At 45.4% G+C, this 19,101-nt stretch overlaps 1 protein-coding gene across 2 annotated transcripts in view; it reads left to right on the top strand.

The window, feature by feature from the left end:
- FBXO21 (F-box protein 21) overlaps positions 1-19,101 on the top strand; it is a 54,267-nt gene that overhangs the window by 12,586 nt on the left and 22,580 nt on the right. For both annotated transcript variants that reach the window (XM_059408518.1, XM_059408517.1), the window contains exons 5-9: positions 1,467-1,613; positions 1,919-2,055; positions 2,994-3,130; positions 11,864-12,043; positions 13,130-13,262. In XM_059408518.1, the coding sequence (XP_059264501.1) occupies positions 1,467-1,613; positions 1,919-2,055; positions 2,994-3,130; positions 11,864-12,043; positions 13,130-13,262 (734 nt within the window). The remainder of the gene's footprint in view (positions 1-1,466; positions 1,614-1,918; positions 2,056-2,993; positions 3,131-11,863; positions 12,044-13,129; positions 13,263-19,101) is intronic.

Genomic DNA, 19,101 nt, shown 5'->3' with positions numbered 1-19,101 from the left:
TCAGGCAATAGGTGAGGAAACCATCCCAAGAAATCCCAGGAGTCCGTGACTAGCTAAGGGGCAAAACTGGGACTGGCTCTCTTGATGCCTGCTTTCAGCTCCTTGCAGTGTAAGTAGGGGATCAAGAACCTGACCTCTTGAATTTAAAATGACTCAAAAAAAAAAAAAAGTCATAACTGCAGCTTCTCAAATGAAAAGGTCTTATAACCAAATAATCAAGTTAGCCCTTTGGCATCTGGTTAGAAAATTGCCTAAGGCAGTAGAGAACCAAGCTGGATTCCAGAGACTATGTCTCTGGTCTACTTTGTCTAAGTCTTCAGCAGCAGGTTGGCTGAGTGTCAGTATTTCTCTGATTTGAAAGTACTGTCTCCTCTCCAAAGTTCATTCACTGTCTCATCTTTGAGGGGTACAAATTGTAGAAATCCCTCATTGAGGGTTTCAATTTTTAAATTTTTTTAAAGATTTTATTTATTCATTTGAGAGAGAAAGAGGGAGAGAGAGCGCACAAGCAGGGGGAGAGGCAAAGGGAGAAGGAGATGCAGATTCCCTGCTGAGCTGGGAGTCTCATGCGGGGCTCGATCCCATGACCCCAAGATTGTCCCATGACCCCAAGATTGTGACCCAAGCCAAAGGCAGACACTTAACCATCGAGCCAGGTGCCCCTCAACCTTTTTTTTTTTTTTTAAGTAAAGTGATTGTCTTAAGCCATTATGTTTTCAGACTTCCTGGAAGGAGCTCCTTTATAGCATTTATTTTTCTTTGTAATAGAATATGGGAACATGATTTGTCTCATGCCCATTTTTGAGTCCATAACCTTTGAGAGAGGATTTGGTTTATTTATTTATTTTAAAAGATTTTATTTATTTATTTGACACAGAGAGAGAGAGATCACAAGTAGGCAGAGAGGCAGGCAGAGAGAGGAAGGGAAGCAGGCTCCCTGCTGAGCAGAGAGCCCGATGCAGGACTCGATCCCAGGACCCTGGGATCACGATCTGAGCTGAAGGCAGAGGCTTTAACCCACTGAGCCACCCAGGCGCCCCTGGTTTATTTTTTAAAAATAAAGTGTTTAAACTCCTTTGTTGTGAGAATGTGACTCCTTCTCCGTGTACTAGCAGCAAGGTCTGTCCTCCACGAATGAAGCTTACCTGGGAAGATGATGCAAAGAACTGTGGCCCTCGGTGTCTGGGCTGAATGAGCAACTGCGAGGGAAAGGGTACAAATAGCTTATTCAGGGGCGCCTGGGTAGCTCAGTGGGTTAAGCCGCTGCCTTCGGCTCAGGTCCTGATCTCAGGGTCCTGGGATCGAGTCCCGCATCAGGCTCTTTGCTCAGCAGGGAGCCTGCTTCTCTCTCTCTCTCTCTCTCTCTCTCTGCCTGCCTCTCTGTCTACTTGTGATTTCTCTCTGTCAAATAAATAATCTTTAAAAAAAAAAAAATAGCTTATTCAGTAATTCCTGTTCATTTTCAGGTGCTGTATATATTGACCAGTACTGCAATCCTCTCTCTGACATCAGCCTCAAAGATATCCAGGCCCAGATTGACAGCATCGTGGAGCTCGTTTGCAAAACCCTCCGGGGCATCAACAGCCGGCACCCCAGCTTGGCCTTCAAGGCAGGTGTGGAATTGCTTTCGATCCAGCCATATTTGCAAAAGAGAACCTAGCAGAGCGATTGGTTGATTTGAGAAGCTCTGCAGGGTGTTGCTCTGACGTCACCAGAAAAGCAGTTAGTGACGCTACCATGTGCTCACCGGGAGATGCGAAAAGACTTCTGAGTTCATACTCGTTTCTCCACCCTGGACCGGCAGTACCTGCTGGGTCCTGTTGGGACACTGCTAGTGTCTTCGTGGTGCGGGTTGTTTGGAGCGATGGTCACACCTTGGGGAGTACTTGTGTCCTCAGAGTAGATCTCTGTGTTTCAGGCGAATCCTCCATGATAATGGAGATAGAACTCCAGAGCCAGGTGTTGGATGCCATGAACTATGTCCTTTACGACCAGCTCAAGTTTAAGGGGAACCGGATGGATTACTATAATGCCCTCAACTTGTACATGCACCAGGTAAATGTGGGTGAATTAAAACAGAACAATACATATTTTTTCAGCTCATTTCTGACCAGTTGTGTCATCTTTGAGGGCAAATGCATTGTCTTTTCATCTCTCAGTGCCCAGGGAAACTCATTTTTGCCTCTACCATCAGGATATTGCTCTGGATTTTTATTCCTTAACTCTGTGTGAAAACCCTTGAGATCATTTTCTGTCTGGAAATAGGTATTTCTCTGACTTTGGTCAGTTTGTGTCTTATAAACACAAAACTGTTAAAACTAATCAGGTCTTTTTTCTGCACTGGCCTTTCAAAGGGTCAGAAGAAACTTGGCCTGCTGTATCATTGATATTTAGTTTTTATGTCCTTTGTCCTCGGCACCGTTTTCAAATCTATTCTTTTGCCCTCTGTGCTACCCTAATTTTTTTTCTTTCCTTGGAATGGCCTTTTATTCTTTTTGGAAGACAGACCCCCTAAATCCCAGATCTGCAAACTTTCTCTGTCAAGGGTCAGAGGTTTTGGCTCTGCAGGCCATAGGCCGTGTGTCCTCAATGCCCAGATCTGCTGCTGGAGTTGAAAGGAGGCATGGACAATGCAAAAACAAATGAGTGTGGCTGTGTTCCTTTGAAACTTCCTGTACAGATACGGAGATTTGAATTTCATGTAATTTTTATGTGTCATGGAATAGTATTCTTTTGGCTGTTTTTTTAAAATACTAAAGTGTTGACACTCTTCTTATGCAGGCCCCATACAGAAACAGGCAGTGGAGTAGATCTGGCCCACAGACTGCAGTTTGCAGACCCCTTATCTAAATAAATCAAATATTCCTCCACTTAAGCCACGAAAACCTAGTGTCATTCCCAGTGCACAGCGGGTGCCCCATAGCACTTACATGGTAGGAGCGATGAGGTGCGATTCCTTTCCGTGAAGCTGAAGGATTTTTTTTCTCCTTTAGGTTTTGATTCGCAGAACAGGAATCCCGATCAGCATGTCTCTGCTCTACTTGACAATTGCCCGGCAGTTGGGGGTCCCACTGGAGCCTGTCAACTTCCCCAGTCACTTCTTGTTAAGGTGGTGCCAAGGTGCAGAAGGGTGAGTCACTAGGCCATGTCGCGACTGGGCCTCAGGATTCACTCCCGTGGTGGTGAGAGGAAGCACAGGAACTGAACAGAGGTTCACCAGAGCACGGGGATGGGCCAGCTGTCCGATCCTTGGCCATCCGTGTCAGGACTCTGATTCTGGGAGAAGGGCACTCTGGATCTTTCTGTATTATTTCTTAAAGCTGCACGTGAATTTACAAGTCTCTCAAAGTATGTATAAAGAGTAGGATAGAGGGCACCTGGATGGCTCAGTGGGTTAAAGCTTCTGCCTTGAGCTCAGGCCATGATCCCAGAGTCCTGGGATCGAGCCCCACATCGGGCTCTCTGCTCAGCAGTGAGCCTGCTTCCCTCTCTCTCTCTGCCTGCCTCTCTGCTTACTTGTGATCTGTCTGTCAAATAAATAAATAAAATCTTAAAAAAAAAAAAAAAAGAGTAGGACTAGGAGTTCGGCATTTCAGGTGGATCTCCAAGTCCCTCGTTACAAAGCACAACAGATCAAAGAGGTTTTTGTTTTGTTTTAAGGAATGTTGCTTTTTTTTTTTTTTTATCGTTTTTACTTAAATCCCAGTTAGTTCACATACAGCGTAGTGTTAGTTTCAGGGGATTTGGCACTTCCTGTAGAATATCCAGAGCTCCTCACCATAAGCCTTAATCCCCATCACTATTTCACCCTTCCTACCACACCCCACCCGCCTCCCCTCTGGTAACCATGAGATTGTTCTCTGTAGTTAATAGTCTGTTTCTTGGTTTGCACCTCCTTTCCCCCTCCTTTGCTCTTCTGTTTGTTAAATTTGACATATGAGTGAAAGCGTATGGTATTTGTCTTTTTCTGACCGACTTACTTTGCTTAGTCTTACATTCTCTAGGTCCATCGGTATTGTTGCAAGTGGCAGGATTGCATTCTTTTTGATGGCTGAGTAATATTCCATTGTGAATAAGTATACCACTTCTTTCTCCACTTATCTGTTGATGGACACTTGGGCTGTTTCCACAGTTTGGCTGTTGTAGATAAAGCTGCTGTAAACATCAGACGGCACGTATCCCTTTGAATTAGTATTTTTGTACTAATTTTGTACTAATGCAGTTGCTGAGTCATAGGTCAGTTCTATTTGTAATTTTTTGAGGAACCTCCATATTGTTTCCCTCAGTGGTACCAGTTTGCATTCCCACCAACAGTGCAAGAGGGTTTCCCCTTTTTCCACATCTTCACCAATACGTGTAGTTTCCTATGTTACTGAGTTTAGCCGTTCTGACAGGTGTGAAGTGATAGCTCGTTATAGGTTTGATTTGCATTTCCTGGTAATGAGTGATACTAAGCATCTTGTCATGTGTCTGTTGGCCATCTGGATGTCTTCTTTGGGAAAGCATCTATTCATGGCTTCTGCCCATCCTGTAGCTGGATCATTTGTTTCTTGGGTGCTGAGTTTTTTAAGGTTTTGTTGGTTTGTTTGTTTTTGTATTTAATAATCTCTATACCCAATGAGGGGCTCAAACTCACAACCCCAAGATCAAGAGTCGCACACTTCCCTGAGCCAGCCAAGTGCCCCAGTATAAGTTCTTTGTAGGTTTGGGATCTTAACCCCTTTATCAGATTTGTCATTTACAAGTATCTTCTCCCATCCCATAGGTTGTTTTTTGGTTTTGTTGTTTCCTTCACTATGCCGAAGCTTTTTATTTTGATGAAATCCCAGTAGTGTGTTTTTGCTTTTGTTTCCCTTGCCTCAGGAATCGTATCTAAAAAGAAGTTGCTGTGGTTGATGTAAATAGGTTACAGCCTGTTTTCGCTAGGATTTTAATGGTTTCGTGTCTCACATTTAGGTCTTTCATCCATTTTGAATTTTTGTGTTTGATTTTTGCGTGTTCCTGTTCAGTTTTCCCAACACTGTTTGTTGAAGAGACTGTCTTTCCTCACTGGATATTTTCCTGCTTTATCAAAGTTTAATTGACCATGTAATTGTGGGTTTATTTCTGGGTTTTCTGTTCTGTTATATTGATCTACGTGTCTGTTTTGATGCCAGCACCATGCTGTTTGGAGATACTACAGCTTTATACTATATTTGAAGTCCGGAATTGTGATGCCTCGAGCTTCGCTTTGCTTTTTCATGGTTACTTTGGCTATTCTTGCCAAATGGATTCTTTTTTTTTTTTTTTTTTTTTTTTTAAAGATTTTATTCATTTATTTGACAGAGATTACAAGTAGGCAGAGAGGCAGTCAGAGAGAGAGAGGAGGAAGCAGGCTCCCTGCTGAGCAGAGAGCCCCATGCAGGGCTCGATCCCAGGATCCTGGGATCACGACCTGAGCCGAAGGCAGAGGCCCTAACCCACTGAGCCACCCAGGTGCCCCACCAAATGGATTCTTGCACAGAATGTCTTTTCATTTCGTTGTGTCTTCTTTGATTTCTTTCATCAGTGCTTTATCGTTTTCAGAGGACAGGTCTTTCACTTCTTTGGTTAGGTTTATTCCTAGGTATCCTACTGTTTTGGCGCAATTATGAATGAAATTGATTTTTTTAAAAATGAAATTGATTTTTAATTTTCTTTCTGCTGCTTCATTTTTGGTGTATGTAAATGCACCAGATATCTGTAGGCGGATTTTGTATCCTGTGACTTTATTTAGTGGAATCTTTTGGGTTTTCTATATAGAGTCTTGTGTCATCTGCAGATGGTGAGAGTTTGACTTCTTGCCTCTTTGGATTCCTTTTATTTTTGTTGTCTGATTGCAGTGGCTAGGACTTCGGTACTGTGTTAAATGACAGTGGTGGGAGTGGACATCCTTGTCTTATTCCTGACCATAGAGGAAAATCGCTGTTTTTTCCCACTGAAGATGGGGGTTTTTTGTATATGACCTTTATATTATGTTGTGATATGTTTCCTCTAAACCTACTTTGTTGAGTGTTTTTATCATGAGTGGATGCTGTACTTTCTCAAATGCTTTTTCTGCATCTGCTGAAGTGATCATCTGGTTCTGTTCTTTTATTACTATGGTTTATCACGTTGATTGATTGTGAATACTGAACTACCCTTGCAACCCAGGAATAAACCCCACTTGATTATGGTGAGTGATTCTCCTAATGTGTTGTTGGATTCTGTTTGCTAGTATTTTGTTGAGGATTTTTGCATCCATGTTCATCAGGGATATTGATTGGCATGTAGTTCTGTTTTTGTTTTTGTTTTAAGATTTTATTTATTTGAGAGAGCGTGCATGTGCATGCACCAATGTGAGGGGGGCCAAGAGGGGAGGGAGAAGGATAGGCGGACTCCGTGCTGAGTGTGGAGCCCAGCTCAGGGCTCAGTCTCACAACCGTGGGATCATGACCGCAGCCAAAGTCGAGTCTGGTGCTCAACTGATGGAGCCACCCAGGTACCCCTGTAGTTCTCTTTTTTAGTGGAGTTTTTATCTGGTTTTGGAATAAAGGCAATGCTGGCCTCATAGAAGCAGTTTGGAAGTTTTCCTTTCTTTTCTGTTTTTTGCAATAGTTTAAGAATAGTAGGTAGTAACTTCTCTTTCAATGTTTGGTGGAATTTACCTGTGAAGCCATCTGGCCCTGGACTTCTGTTTGTTGGGAGATTTATTTTTATTACTGATTCAGTTTCTTTGCTGGTTATTGCTCTGTTCAAATTTTCTTTTTCTTTCTGTTTATTTTGGTACTTTGTTTCTAGGAATTTATCCATTTCTTCCAGATTGTCTGATTTGGTGACATAATTTTTTAATACTATTCTCTTATAACTGGACGTATTTCTGTGGTGTTGGTTGTTATTTCTCCTGTCTCGTTTGTGATTTTATTTTTTTGGGGTCCTTTCGCTTTGCTTTTTGATAAGTCTGGCTAGAGGTTTATCAATTTTATTTTTCAAAGAACTGGTACTTGGTTTCATTAATCTGTTCTATTGGGGTTTTGTTTTGTTTTTCTATATCATTTACTTTTCTTATTTCCCTTCTTCTGCTGACTTAAGGTTTCATTTCTTGTTCTTTTTCCAGTTTCTTTAGGAGTAAGGTTGGATTGTTTGAGATTTTTTCTTGCTTCTAATGTATTGTATAACTGTATTGCTATATACTTCCCTCTAATGACCACCTTTGCTGCAACCCAGAGGTTTTGGACAGTTGTGTTTCCATTTTCATTTATTTCCATGTATTTTTAAATTTCTTCTCTGATTTCTTGGTTGACCCATTCATTGTTTAGTAACATGTTGTTTAATATCCACATATTTGTGGTCTCTCCACATTTTTTCTTGTGGTTGGTCAGAAAAGACGTATGGTATGATCTCAATCTTTTTGTATTTGTTGAGGCCTGATTTGTGACCCGGTACGTGATATATTCTGGAGAATGTCCCATGTGTACTTGAAAAGAATGTGTATTCTGCCGTTTTAGGATGAGATGTTCTGATATATCTGTGAAATCCATCTAGATCAAAGAGTTCTTGAAGAAAGTCTTACTTTGTGGTCTTCCATAAAATCTCCTCCCTCCTCATCAGAGAACGGAGGGGGGAGGGGGGAGGGCAACCAGGGAGGTGGAGGGAAGGACCGCGTGGCCACGTTCTCACTCGTGTGCAAAGCAAATGCTCGATTTCTTACCAGCTGGGGCTTGCTTCGCTTTTCTGAAAGAAACAGTTCGTCAAATAGGCAGAACTATCTTCTCATTGAATGTGCCATTTAGAGAAAAAAGAAACGTTATTTAATCATATCCTGTTCTTTGGGTGACTGTGATATCCTTTGGTGAATGGAATAATAGAAAATACCTGAGCTTTGAAGTCGGGCAGGGTTCAGACCTGCTTCCTCTGAGTCTCAGTTTTTTACTCTGTGAAAAATGGGGCACGTGTTTTTCAAATGGTTTGGAGGATTGAGATGACCCAGTGCTTTACACACCTAGTAGAATTCTGAGACCTACCTAGAAGAAAGGGGTTTTTTTGTTTGTTTTTTTTTTAAGATTTATTTATTAGAAAGCATGCATGCATAAGTTCGGGGAGGGGCGGAGGGCAAGGGAGAGAGAGAACCTCAAGCAGACTCCACACTCAGCACGGAGCCTGACTTGGGGCTCCATCCCAGGACCCTGAGATCATGACCTGAGCCAAAGTCAGGCGTCAGACATCTGCTCAGCCAGCTGAGTCCCCTGGGTGCCCCACTCATCTCTATTTCTGCACCTCGTTCAAGAAGTAAAACGTGTATGGTTGGAACCTTCTGGATATCCTTCCTTATCCCCTTCTTCCCCCCCGCTCTGCAGAGATCCCCACCAGTTATCTGGAAGTTTTCTTACTTCCCTGCAAATTTTTATAGTTCATCACATACGTATATTTCCTTAAATGGTGTGTATGGGCTTCCTTTCTTTTCCAATATCTATTTCTAAAAATGTGTTGCATGACTTCTTTTTTGGATAACAGACACCCATTTTCCGTTACTGTAAATGGGAAGTATGCTTTTTCAGCCTATTCTCTCTCCCTAAATAACCCAACCAATTTCCCCTAAATACCTCATAAATGATCTTAAATGGCCATGTAATAATCCACCAAGGATCTCTGCATGATATAAAGCATTTAAAACTAATGACTGTGTTATTTGCCAAAGTAACTTATTGCTGGGTACAGTTGTGTGTGGTAACTGTCATTTTTCCTTAGGCTGCAGCAAATGCACACTAGCAATGCAGCTGAACAGTGAAGTAACTTGTTAGCACCCAAGGCACCTGGCAGAAGTAAACACTGAGCCTCCTGGCTGGGTCCTCAGGAAAGAGAGGAAGCTGGTGAGAGTAGTGGGGGGCACACCACAGGGCTGCAGGCCCTCCAGGTCCTCACTTCCACCTCACTTCCACCCATGTTCCCTGTTAATCTGGTCTCTGCTCTGTCCTGGCACCAAAACCATATAGTCTACTTACTGTAGCTCTGTCATTAACTAGTACCTGCTGGTTAGACACCCCAGTGAGTTCTTCAAAATTCCCTTGGCTATGCTTAGCTTTTTGCTCTTCTATAGTTCTAGAATCCATTTAGCAGGGGTGCCTGGGTGGCTCAGTTGGCTGAGCGTCTGCCTTTGGCTCTGGTCGTGATCCCAGAATCCTGGGATCGAGCCCTGCATCGGGTTCCCTGCTCAGCGGGAGCTTGCTTCAACCTCTCCTCCCTGCTTGTTCTCTCTCACACTATCTCCGTCACTGTGTCTCTCTCTCAAATAAATGAAAAAAAAAAAATCCATTTACCAGACTCCTTCAGAAGCCCATATGGATATTGACAGGCACCAGAGCTTATCCTGAGTCATAGACGAATATGAACGGTATCGTCAGTGTTTGACCAATGAGTCTGTGAACACGATACCTCCTAAACATTGGTCTTTAATGTCTTCAAGAAGATTTTATTTATTTATTTATTTACTTACTTACTTACTTATTTTTAGAGAGGGAAGGTGGGGAGAGGGAAAGAGAATCGTAAGCAGGCTCCACGCTCAGCTCAGAGCCCAGTGCAGAGCTCAGTCTCATGACCCTGAGATGACCTGAGTTGAAGTCAGGTTAGACGCTCAACTGAATGAGTCATTCAGGTGACCCCTTAAAAAGATTTTATTGTGTTCTTCATGGAGTTCTTTGGCTTTTTGCTAGTTTTATTCATTAAGAACCTTAAATTTTTTGTTGCTATTATAAATGGTAGTTTTTAAAAATTACGTTTACTAAGTGTTGATGTATAGGGACATGATTGATATTTAGGGATAGATCTGATAATCCCCCCCTTTTTTTTAAAGATTTTTATTTATTTATTTGACAGAGATCACAAGCAGGTAGAAAGTCAGGCAGAGGGAGGAGGAAGCAGGCCTCCTGCCAAGCAGAGAGCCCGATGTGGGGCTCGATCCCAGGACCCCGAGACCATGACCTGAGCCGAAGACAGAGGCTTTAACCCACTGAGCCACCCAGGTGCCCCTGATAATCCCTTTGCTGAATAAATTATTAGAGCTCATTGTCAACTCTTGGGTTTTCTATGTAGAGCATCATATTGTCCGTGAATCATGACAGTTTTGTTTCTTTTCTTTCTAGCCCTTGTACATTTCTGTTTCTTGTACTTACTGTGCTGACTGGGTCCTCTTGCACAAAGTTGAGTAGAAACAGTGATAGCGGGTACCCTTGTCTTAGGTAGGACTTTAGGTGGAATGCCTTTCTTTACTTATTTATTTTAAAAGATTTTACCCATTCAAGGGTACCTGAGTGGCTGCCTTTGGCTCCAGTCATGATCCCGGGGTCCTGGGATTGAGTCCTTCATTGGGGTCCTTGCCTGGCGTGGATCCTGCTTCTCCCTCTGCGTGCTGTTCCCCTGCTTGTGCTTGCTCGCTGTCTGACAAATAAATAAATAAAAGCTTAAAAAAAAGATTTTATATATTCATTTGAGAGAGTAAGAGAGCACAAGCAGGGGGAATAGCAGAGGGAGAAGGAAGAACAGACTGCCTGCTGAGCAGGGGGCCCGATGCAGGGCTCTATCCCAGGACCTGGAATCATGACCAGAGCCAAAGGCAGATGCTTAGTCTACTGAACCACCCAAGCGCCCCTAGGTGGAATGCTTTTAAAATTTCATCATCAAGCATGATGTTTAGGGTATTTTCTTCCATTGGGATTATCAGAGCTGCCTTCTAAATTTATAGTTTGCTTCAGTTTTATTAAAAAGTGGGCATTGGTTTTTTTTTCCCAAAATATCCTTTCTGTGTCTGATATAATCATGTAGTTTTCTTTTTTAGAGACTATGTGTGTTGAAATAGATTTTTAACGTTCAGTTCTCCTTTCATTCTTGGGGTACATCTTTCTTAATCATATGGATTTTTAAAAACACCTTGTATGATTTGCTTGTGCTTTATTTAGGATTTTTGCCTATAAATTTGTGTGTACATACGTGGTTCTCCTAGACTCATATTAAGAGTTGAAGAGCCTTCCTTGTTTCTGGAACATTCCATCTGTCTTGCCACAGAAGGGATATTGGTAGGACTCTAGGAAGGAATCTGACTGGGTTTTTTAAAGAAGCCAAAGAGAAAATCTCTTAACATGGCTTGCAGTGGGCATAAGATCAAAGTGGAACAGTTGCTCAAGGAAAAAAAAAAACAACTATCTCTGAAACAAAGACCCACTGAATCTCTTAGGAATCCTCATAGAATGTTCTTGGTAATGCAGTGAGGACTTGCTTTGTGTGACCTCCTCCCACTGCTTCACTCAGCGTGGGCCACCCTGTTCGAGAGCACGGTTCATAGGAGGGACGGCATGGTTGAGTGCCGGGGCCCTGCTCTCTGGTCTGGTGCAGACTCCCAGGCCGAGCTGACCACCTGAACGTGTCTGCAGACTTAGGGGCAGGGCTCCGTAACTTTCATCACAGCCCCCAAGCCTCAGAGCCCACAGGCACTGTGCCAACTGCAGAGTGCACAGAGGGCCTCAGCCTTCCGTCAGTATTGCTGTCAACCAAACTTTGGATTGAGTGTCTTGTAGACCACGTCGATGAATTCTAGTTTGTTCTCAAACTTGGTTTAATTTGGCCTAATAGCCCCCAAAACTGTATTTGATGCCACACGTCAGTGCTGTTCCTTAAACCTGTGTCCTGCAGTCTTTGTGCAGCAGGGCAGGTAGATTTTGAACTTTAGACAAGGCTCTAATACTTGGAACGCTGCTGTGTTCATACTCAGGCTCTAATTTCAGTAGAGGTGGGGGTGTGGGGGGGCGGTGGTTGGATAAATGCTTTGTTCAGCTCTGACCTGAGATCTGGCTGACTTCGTGTGCCGTTCACATAGGGCAAGCCTGGACATCTTTGACTACATTTACATAGACGCCTTCGGGAAGGGGAAGCAGCTGACCGTGAAGGAGTGTGAATACTTGATTGGCCAGCACGTGACGGCAGCGCTGTACGGGGTGGTCAATGTGAAGAAAGTGTTACAGCGCATGGTGGGAAACCTTTTAAGCCTGGGAAAGCGGTAAGGTTTTCTTGGTTTTCCAGCACTCGTGCCAAGTGCATGTCTTTGGAGGCATGGATGGCCTTATGGAGGATTTTATTTGATGCACGAATGGTGGGTTTGGCGAAGCCATGGATGCTGTGGGGCACAGCTGGGATTATCTACAGCCGTCAACCCACTGCGGGAAGAAACTCATCCCTGTGACACGGTGCTGTCCAGTTTAAGATGTGCTAAGTGATTCTTTGACACATTTGCAGTCTGCTCGTGCAAGCTGTCCATAATACTGAAAGTATTCTTGAGTAACAAGGGTATTTTAGATGGGTGAAGGTTATTTTTCGGGGGCAGCATGTTCTCACGTCGAAGTGCTTTGTCAAATCCCTTGATTTATGCATTTCTATCACTTAGATAAGAAAAGTATGAAACTATTTTGCTTCTGAGTCAGGGGATTTGTCTTACGGGAAAATAGAAGGTTGTTGAAGTCATAGTTTTGTTTCTTTTTAAATAGGTTTTCTTTTTTTAGAGCAATTTTAGGTTCATAACAAAATGAAGCAGAAAGTACAGAGAGTTTTCGTATCGCCCCTGGCCCTTCTGTCCGCCACAGACTCTCCCACTGGCACGGTCCCCCATCAGAGTGGGACGTTAGTTGTGGTTGATGCACCTCCAAGGCCAGGTCATTAACGAGTTTATGGTCCACATTCGCCTTCTCTCTTGTAGCGCGTTCTGTGGGTTTGAGTAAATGCATCATGACATGTGTCCACTTTTGTGGTCTCGTACAGAACAGTTCTCCTGTCGCATAAGAGTCCTCTGGGCTCTATGTGTTCAGAATTTATTTTTAATTATGTACAGGGTTACTGAGATGATTGTATAGGGAACGCGATTGTAAGTTTAGTTTAATGCCCATCACCAAAGCGGGATACAAAAGTTGTGTTTCTTTGGGGACTATCATTATTACTAAAATCATTGTAGCGACGTACTGAACAGAAAGGCAGTTCCAGAATTAGAAAAGGTGTGGCATTTGTGTCCATTACTTTTACAACCCAGGCTTTGAAATGGAGGGTCTCAGCCTAGAAGCACCAGAATAAGATGGTGATTTATGTCCCCTGCCAGGGAAGGCATCGACCAGTCCTACCAGCTCCTGAGAGACTCGTTGGATCTCTATCTGGCCATGTACCCGGACCAGGTGCAGCTCCTCCTCCTTCAAGCCAGGCTCTACTTCCACCTGGGAATCTGGCCAGAGAAGGTAATTATTTGACTTTGCTGCTTTGCTCTTGCCTTAGAGAGGGAAATTCTAGCTTGAAAAGGCGGCTCTGGGAAGTTTATCCTTGTATCAGTCTGGGGAATAATAAACATAAATTGATTCACTCTCCCGATCTTGGCCCCTCAGTTAAATCTTTTTTGTCTCCTTTATTCTAAAACAATTGCATATACTGCTAGGAGTTGCCCCTTCTCTTTGTGGTCTGTGCCTTAAGCCCCTAGAATCATGAGGCCTCAGCTCTGCGTCTCACCTGCTCTTGTCCAAACATGTGTTTTCCCCAGGTCACCCCGACTCCGCAAAGGGAAGCAAAACTCTCAGTGTTCCCCATCCAGCTGTGCTGGTAGTCCAGAAAGGGACCGTACATAAACACCCCTGTTTGACAAGGAAAAAATGGATCTTCCATGTGTTCAGGTCCCACTGCTGGCCTTGAAGGACTGGCTCTGTCTTTGAAAGCTGTTGAATTTTGAGCCGGGCCCACTTGGGCTTCTCCGTGTCCTCATGGCCCCTGTGGCCAGCGGCAAGCCCTTGAAGAGGACCGTGCCATCTGCGATCGGAAACACTCCTCCGCGAGCTGGGGGTGCAGCAGGGAGGGAGCCCAGTGGCTGCAGCATGGGAGCAGCTGCGCATTTCCATCATGCCCTGGCTTGGCGGTGGGAATGTGCTAGTAATCCATTTCGTTTGTGTAGAGCAGCCTCCCGAGAGAATTCTCGTTCTGAGTGCTCACAGGGACGTCGCCATAAAATCATCTGCTCATGAGCATAGTCCAACCCCACATTGCATAGAATTAAACTGGCTTATCTATTCCCCACTTCAGTGGTCTAACATAGTTCTTAGAAAGGACACATCAGTGGGAAAATCCCAAGGGATCTATCTTAAAATGCCATGTTGTCCAGCTAGCAGATATCCTCTCAGCACATCCCGTGATCTGGTGGAACTAGATTCTCTGCTGAAGTGACCGTCCACTTCCCAGAAACCCCTTGTCCAGAGTTCAGTTGTTTTTTTTTTTTTTTTTTTTTTCCACTTTATTTTTGAGGCTGGGGTCTACGTAACTCGTTCCTGTCACTTTTTTCTTTAAGGAATTTTGTGATAATTTATAGAATGTAGAGACCCTCTCAAAGCATGGTTTTTTATAAGTAAATTCTGTACTTTAATTACCCATGAGCCATAGAAGGGGTAAGGTGAAACTTGGCTCTGGGGGAGAGTCTGCAGGAGCTCTCACATTGATGACGGACTCAGTGTAGCGCTCACGTTGCCCACTGGGGAGGTAACCTCGTATCCTCCTTGGATGGCCCAGGAACGCCATCCTGCCAAGCAAATGTCACGAAAACGAGTTCCAGATTGCTTATGCCCAGAACATTTTTCCCATCATGACCATTCATTTGCTTTGGGGCTCAAGCACTTAGATGCCCCCTCATTTGGGAATCAGGAGTGCAAAGTAGCCCATTCTCTGCTCTGGTGACTTCCCTCTGTATGTGTCCTTGAACTAGGCGAGCGACCTGAGACGGAGCAACAAAACTGGGGCTCCTGTGGAGGAAGTATTCGGGGGACACTGAAGCAGTTAGAAAAGGCTCCTCTCCAGAACAAGGGTTTGAGTTGGACCTTGGAGGGTGGGAAACCGTTTGAGAGGACAGAAAAGTAGGTTATTTCCACCTATCCGTGGCACAGAGGTGGGCCAGCTCGGTGCTTCAGGCCCAGCTGACGAGGGTTTATACACATAAACATATGCATATGAACATGAGAGTGTGTGTGTGTGTGTGTAAAATATTTTTTTTGGATCAGTTTCCAAAATTGGAATTAGTTTGGCCTTTTTTTTTTTTTTTTTAAGATTTTATTTATTTGACAGAGATCACAAGTAGGCAGAGAGAGAGAGAGGAAGGGAAGCAGGCTCCGTGCTGAGCAGAGAGCCCGATGCAGAGCTTGATCCCAGGACCCTGAGATCATGACCTGAGCTGAAGGCAGAGGGTTTAACCCACTGAGCCACCCAGGCGCCCCTTAGTTTGCCTTGTTAGGTAAAAGGGAACTGTTTCCAAACTGGGAAGACGGGAAAGTCACCTTGTGTTCATTTGAGGTAAATCAGGAAGAGCTGAGAAACACAGGTCCACTGGGTCACTGTGGCCAAGATCCAGGGCTACTGTGATCATGATGGGAAGAGAAAGTGTAGGATGGTCTCATTTTGAAAAGTCACTGGCGCTTATCAGACACGTCCTTCCAACCCTGTGGGATGGATGCTAGGTTTTTGCCATTCTATAAATAATGAAACTGAGGCAGCTGAAGTCGGGTAACCTGCTGAGGCCACCTGTACAGGTGTTGATGGCTCAGGAGTTGTGGGAGAGCAGTTTGGTGTCTAAGCCCACCCTCGTGCCTCACCCCTGTGCGCAGGCAGGCTCCGGGGAGAGGTGAAGCCTGTGGCCAGGCAAAGTCTGCTTTCTGCTGCCGGACTTCCTGCTTATTTTTGACCCCTGGCCCTGCCTTCCCCTTTCTTTCTCTACGTCTCGCTGGAAAAGATGTCCTTCCAGTTTTCCAAGGCAACTGTCTGTGCACTGGATCCCACTCTGTTTTCCTCTGTCTCCAACTCCCTGTTTCTGCTCTCTGCCATCAGGATTCTACTGACTCAAATATCTCTCATCCTTGGAGAAGAAAACAAAAAGCACTCCCATGACCGCCGTTCTGCCATTCCCCTGCGGCTGCCTCCTTATCTCTCTCCTCCCCCGCAGGGCTCAATCCCGCGCCAGCTATGCCTACGTGCGACCGTGCCGTGGGACAGCCACCTGCCTTGCCTCCTTCCCGTGCGCCTGCACACGGTGATCGTTCCCCCTCCACACACACTGCTCTTGCCAAGGGAGCCAATGACCCCTTCTTACTGAGACCATTCTTGTTCCCAGATCCACAGATAACTTGTCTTTCCTTATCTCTCTTGATCACTGGGGCCGCTCCTGCTCCGAACGCTCCGTTCCCTTGGACTCTGTGGCTCTTGGTTCTCAGCTCTTGCTAGTTCCTTGTCCTGTGTTTCTTCCCTAGAGGCTCCTCACTGCGGGCTAGTTTCTTAGACTTCTGCTGACTCTATTCCTTTCCCCGAAGTGATGCCGCTGGGTCTCCTTGCCCCAGTCACCATCTGTACGCTGACTGCTCCTGACCGACGTCCTGCCTGGACCCTGGGCTCCAGACCCACACCCCCCCATGTGTGCTGCACATCTGCACAGGGCTCTGTCTCCTGGAGTGTTGCAGAGGCCGCCTGACTGCTCTTCCCTCTGCCCTTAGACCCTTTGAACCCGTTTCACACACTGTAGCCAGAGTCTTCCTTCCTCAAGTGCTCAGAGCCCTCTGAGTGGCTACCCTGGTGCCTTGCAATCTGGCTCATTGTCTTCAGTATGGCTTACTAGTTCCTTGAGGGTATGGCCCTGCCAGCCTGAGCTTCTCAGCTTTCCCAGTTGCCCCTTTGGTGCTCCGCTCCCCAGCCATGTCCTCCAGTCATCCCTGTTCTCTTGCCTTGATCCTTGGCGTGGCTCAAGGTGGTGCCTAAAACACCTTTCCTTAGCCCTCAGTCCCATGTGTCGGCTACTTTTTGCCAAGCTTCAGCTTCGCCTCAGAAAGCCCTTCCTTGGTCCCTCCGTGGCAGTCACCTTCCCCTGGCCCACCAGCCATGTGCTCGTCCTTTTGAAGAACTTACCGTGGCTGTTTGTTTACTGTGCCTTCACCACGGACTAGGCTGTCTAAGGACAAGGACCACATTTGCTTTGTTCTTGAGCGTAGCTGCTTCCCTTGCTATTAGCACTACAGTGAAGTGAAGTGTTCCCTTGCTCCCACAACATAGTAGGTGCTCAAGAAAGGTGCTGGAATGAATGATTAAGAAGTGACAGAACTTCGGGACACCTGGGTGGCTCAGTCAATTAAGTGACTGCCTTCAATTCAGGTCATGGTCTCTGGGTCCTGGGATTGAACCCCGCATCAGGCTCCCTGCTCAGGGGGAGTCTGCTTCTCTCTCTCTCTCTCTCTCTCTCCTTCAAGTAAATAAATAATTTTTTTTTTTAAGATTTTATTTATTTATTTGACAAAGAGGGAGACAGCGAGAGAGAGAGAGCACAAGCAGGGAGAGTGGCAGAGGGAGAAACAAGCTTCCCGCCAAGCAGGGAGCCCAATGTGGGGCTCCATCCCAGGACCCGGGGATCATGACCTGAGCCAAAGGCAGCTGCCTAACAACTGAGCCACCCAGGGGCCCCAAATAAATAAAATCTTCAAAAAAAAAAAACCAGTGACAGAGCTTCATTAGATAATGAGGGAGAGGATGTCCAGCTTTTCCACAATGTTTGGCCACATTAAGAGTGAGTATTTGGACAGCAGACTTGTTTCAGAGACAGACTTGTCCAGTTTGGGGTGTGCTGGATTTGATACAATCTGGGGCCATTGAGGGCAGCTGTGTGATGGCATTCAGCAGGGGCTCCTCACATCAGCACCCGGTGGCCAAAGCCCCAGAAGCAGCAGAGGCCACAGACAAATGGATGTCTGAGGCTTGGAGCCAAGCGCATCGTAGAGAGTCTCGGGAAACCTGTAGTTAGGAGAAGAGAATAGGGCCGGCAGACTCTGCCACTTGGCTTTGTCACGTTCTTCGAAGGCACATCTCATAGAAGGCCCATTTGTTTACTCTCCGTCTCTGGCTGCTTTCCAGCCACAGGGGGCAAAGATGAGTAGTTGGATCGTAGACCCTAAGGCCCACAAAGGCCCAGAAAACCTGAAGTATTTGTTCTGGGGCTCTTTACAGTAAGGGTTGCCAAATGTGAGTGATAGACACCTCCACCCCTCGTTCTAAGATCTCTACCCCCAAAACTGTGGGCTCCTGGGATTATTGGCCTGGACATTTGGTTGGAGACGTCACGGCAGCTCACCATCTCTGCTGTTCTTCAGGAGCACGCCAGGGCCCCAGCCTGCTCTCTTTTCTGTTTCTGCCCTCTCCCTTCACCCTGTCATGCACACATCAGGAGAAGAGGCCGTAATTACCCCTGAACCGTATCTCCTGATCCTCCGGGTGAGTTGGAGACTTCCTTCGTGCTTAGAAGAGTTACATCTGTTCCACTTATCTGCCAGGGAGGGGCTGCTAGTTTGGGAGGGGAGCTGTGTCTGCAGAACATCACAGAAATGCAGTTAAAATTAACTGTAGTCAACCCTTGTGCAACCCGGGGGGTTGGGGTGCTGGCCCCTGATGTGGTTAAAAATCCACATACAACTTGACTTCCCCAGAACTTAACTAGCAGCCTGCTCTCGACCACCTTACTGGTAGCAAGAAGTTGATAAGCATATATATGCTATATGAAAGCGTACTGTGTTCTTACAATAAAGTAAGCTAGAGGGAAGAAAATGTTACTAAGAAAATCACAAAGAAAAAATAGATTTGCAGCCCTGTACTAGAAACAGTTGTCATGTGAGTGGACCCACACAGTGCAAACCCAAGGGTCCACTGTGCTTGGAACTGCGTGTGGGAACACAAGGGAAGCCATACGCACGCAGAGGAAATAGAAGCTCGCCATTCAAATCCCATGCTTTCAGCTAAGAAGTATACATATTGTCCGTGTCCCCCACTACTAGAGGTGGGATGTGGGAGGAAACTGGCACTCGGGTGCTACTTGTTGAAACTGGATTAGCGGTGCTTAGGGTTGTACCATTTGGTCCATTTTCCTAACAGTGGATTAAAAAGCTCCTCGTCTCGCTTTGGAAAGATGGTGGTTGAGACCTGATACTGAAAGTCAGCTTCGGGTCCACACCTTCCCCTCACAGCCCGGGGACCTCAGGCAAGCTCCTTAACTTCATAGTGCCTGATTCCTCTTCTGGAAGT

This window comes from Mustela nigripes, chromosome 8 (genome assembly GCF_022355385.1).
Source record: "Mustela nigripes isolate SB6536 chromosome 8, MUSNIG.SB6536, whole genome shotgun sequence".
NCBI classification, from domain to species: domain Eukaryota; kingdom Metazoa; phylum Chordata; class Mammalia; order Carnivora; family Mustelidae; genus Mustela; species Mustela nigripes.
Note: the sequence above shows the minus strand (reverse complement) of the source record. Positions and strands in the feature narration are given on the sequence as shown.